The sequence below is a fragment of the Ochotona princeps genome, chromosome 9, assembly GCF_030435755.1.
Source record: "Ochotona princeps isolate mOchPri1 chromosome 9, mOchPri1.hap1, whole genome shotgun sequence".
Lineage (NCBI taxonomy): Eukaryota > Metazoa > Chordata > Mammalia > Lagomorpha > Ochotonidae > Ochotona > Ochotona princeps.
The window spans coordinates 75,795,437-75,799,025 of record NC_080840.1 but is presented as its reverse complement, the minus strand read 5'-3'; the positions used below and the strand labels follow the sequence as shown (position 1 = coordinate 75,799,025).

Sequence of the window (3,589 nt, the reverse complement as noted above, 5' to 3'; positions counted from 1 at the left end):
AAAAAGGACATTAGAAAAGGAAGATCAGGGACCCGGTGCTGTGCCTAGCAGCTAAAGTCCTCGCCTTGAATGCGCCGGGATCCCATATGGGTGCCGGTTCTAATCCCAGCAGCTCCACTTCCCATCCAGCTCCCTGCTTGTGGTCTGGGAAAGCAGTCGAGGACGGCCCAAAGCCTTGGGAACCTGCACCTGTGTGGGAGACCTGGAGGAAGTTCCTGGTTCCTGGGTTCGGATTGGCACAGCAGCACCGGCCATTGCGCTCACTTGGGGAGTGAATCATCGGACGGAAGATCTTCCTCTCTGTCTATCCTCCTCTCTATATATCTGACTTTGTAATAAAAATAAATAAATCTTAAAAAAGAAAGAAAAGGAAGATCAACATTGCCCAGTGTAGCAAAGAGTTCAAAGGTAAGAACCAATGAGAGTTCCTTTTATATTTCTCTTAAAAAGTAGTCACTAAGAGCGGGACGTCCAGCTTCTCAGGGCCGACATTTCGAGCGCGGAGGACGACCAGCGCAAACTTCAACAATGGGTGATGTCGAGAAAGGCAAGAAGATTTTTGTTCAGAAGTGTGCCCAGTGTCACACCGTGGAAAGAGGAGGCAAGCACAAGACCGGACCCAATCTCCATGGTTTGTTTGGGCGGAAGACCGGGCAAGCGGCCGGCTTCTCTTACACAGATGCCAACAAGAACAAAGGCATCACCTGGGGGGAGGACACTCTGATGGAGTACCTGGAGAATCCCAAGAAGTACATCCCGGGCACCAAGATGATCTTCGCCGGCATTAAGAAGAAGAATGAGAGGGCAGACCTGATAGCTTATCTCAAAAAAGCCACTAACGAGTAATGCTTGGCCACTGCCTTATTTATTACAAAACAGAAATGTCTCGTGACTTTTTTAATGTCCACCATAATTTAATTCTCCTATACCAGAATTCAGATCATGAACGGCTGACAGAATATTTTTGTTCAGCAGTCCTGATTTTAAACAAGATTGCTTTATGTGGTTAAATAAAAAGCGATTGGGTTTGTTGAGATGTGGGTGGTAATTTCCAGTTCAGTCAATGTTCTCCCCATTTTCCCCTTTTAAAAGGATAGGATTGGACTAGACTCACGTTCTACTTTTCACAAAAATCTCAAAACCCGTTAGGAGGTTGGGTTTATACTTAAATACCAGGAAAAGCACTCAGAACCAAGTAGGACTCAACCCACCTTCTGGTTTGTGTTCTTTACCTGCTAAAAGCAAGAGAGCCGAAGGTGGACAAGACAAAAGTATCTGCTTTGTATTTCTGCTCTTACCTGTGTCGACCTAATAAAAAAAATTCCCTGTATCTAAACTGCTGCCTTCCTGAAAGGCAGGTTAGTGTGGTTGCTGTTGAATATTTACCGCTTCTCAGATTTGATTGATGGTCTTTAAGATCAGGTGCTTGGAAAAGTAGCATGACCAGAGTAACAAGTGAAATGTGACTTTTGGATTCTTTACCACTTTAGATTAACTTAGAGTTGAGGATTGTCTAGAAGCAGCTACTTGGAAACATTACATTGGGGAACTGCTGTACATCAGTCTTTAGTAAATGGTGCTTTTGCCAACTCATTGGAGGGACTGAGGTGCAGGACATAGGCCATCAGCACAAAATTTTAACTTATGTCGTCACAAGACTTCATTAAAAAAACAATTATAGACTCTGAAAAAAAAAAGTAGTCACTAGGACCTTAAAGAAAGTAATTTCAGTAAAAGGCCAATTGTAGTGATTGGAAGGTGAGTGAAAGGTACCTGTAAAAGTGAGTTTAGATAGATCTTGGGTCATTTTGAATAGAAAGGGAAGAAAAGGTGACAGCTGGTAGTTAGCAAGATGAAGATGGGCATATTGGTAGTGAGATACTCCAGTGAGTTTATAGATTGAAATTTATAAATGAAAGGGTTAAAAAATAGAAGGGAGGAAATGAAAGATGAGGCCAGATTTTAAAGTAGATGAGAGAAGAGGGGATGGAGACACCTGGATAGCAGTAGGTACAAGAATCTGCTTCTGCCATTCAAAGGAGGAATATGCAGATGAATGCAAATTCCCCAGTGCTCATTTCCAATGGTGATGCTTGCTGTCCCTTGAGGGTATTAGCAGCTGAGAAAAGTTGGTTTTTCTTCCCTCTGATAGCCTGGGACATGATTTCCATTACTGCTTGGGCTGATCTACCTTCTAAGCTCTTCAGGTATCATCAGTCTTACAACAGTGACTTTTTCCAGTCTCCTTGTTATAGACTTGGCATAGCATCTCTCATTTGGAAGTGTTACTTTGTTAGTATCTGTGAGGACTGGGAATGAGCTAGAAGGGAACAATGCAATCAATCACTGTTAATTATTTAAATGCAGAATGGGAAGATTTTATTAAAAACTAATTGAAAATTACCCTCCAAACTTTCTATAAACACAAATCTCTACATACTGCATATTATTATTTTCACTTAAATTCAGTTTCAACCATTTCAACAAATATGGATTGATTTGAGGATATTGGAGCTAATTCCAAATACCAGCTTTTTTTTTGTGGTTTTTCATTTTTCTTTTTTTTTTGTAAGCACCGCTGCACTCAGACCAGCCCATTTTTCTTTCTTTTTTTTTTTTTTTTAAGATTTATTTATTCTTATTAGGCAGATTTACAGAGAAAAGGAGGGACAGAGAGAAATATCTTCTATCCATTGGTTCACTCCTTAAACGACCAAAACAGCCACACTTGAGCCCATCTGAAGCCGGGCGCCTTCTCTGGATCTCCCATGTGAGTGCAGGATCCCAAGGCTTTGGGCCATACTCCACTGCTTCCCCAGGCCGCAAGCAGGGAGTTGGATGGGCAGTAGAGCAGCTGGGACACAAACCAGCACCCACATGGGATGCTGGAGCTTGAAGGTTGAGGATCAGCCTGTTAAGCCACACTGATTTGTCCTTTTTCATGAAAATTGTCCCGCAAGCAGGATTTGGAGGTTTCTTTGTTCTGGATTTGGTGCCTTCCTCTACCTTCCAATGAAATCTTTGAAGGTAGGGGATTTTAGGCCTCTGAACTCAAAATTATCATCATGTTTATTTTATAATATGCTTCCAGAAGCCTTGAATTCTTCATAAAACTCTGTACCAAGAAAGCACATGTGGTTGGTTACTCTGCAGCAAGGAGAAAGGAAAGTACAAGCGCCCTGTGTGAGGTGGTGGCTGGGCGAGCGAGAGCGCTGCTGGGTGTCAGGCTGTCCGGCAAGCCAGGAGAAGAGTTTGAAGGCTCTTGGCGGTTCATTTTACAGAGGACACATGCTTTGTCCTTCCAGGCTTGCTGAAGATACGAAATTCAAATGTGTGCTTTTGGTTCCTGTATGAAATTGCTTTTTCAGTGTTAGCAACTAATCCCCTCAGAATGATGGCTATTCAGCTTATTCATTCAGCCAGATCATACTGAGGGCATATACTTTGCGAGACTGCCATGAGAGCCTAAAGGTGAACTAAAGGCATTTCCTGTCTCTAGGTAGCGTGATCCAGTTGTGAAGAGGCACGCCAAGCCTGTGTGTTGAGTGCTTCCCAGTGATGTTGAAAGGCTTGGATGACAGGAATTCCC

General features: G+C 42.8%; 1 protein-coding gene across 1 annotated transcript; it reads left to right on the top strand.

Annotated features, from left to right (window-relative positions):
• The first annotated feature begins 463 nt into the window (after positions 1-463).
• LOC101526617 (cytochrome c, somatic) lies at positions 464-1,034 on the top strand. Its single transcript, XM_036494147.2, has one exon. The coding sequence runs from the start codon at positions 529-531 to the stop codon at positions 844-846; it is 318 nt and encodes a 105-aa protein (XP_036350040.2). The 5' UTR covers positions 464-528; the 3' UTR covers positions 847-1,034.
• Positions 1,035-3,589: the final 2,555 nt, after the last annotated feature.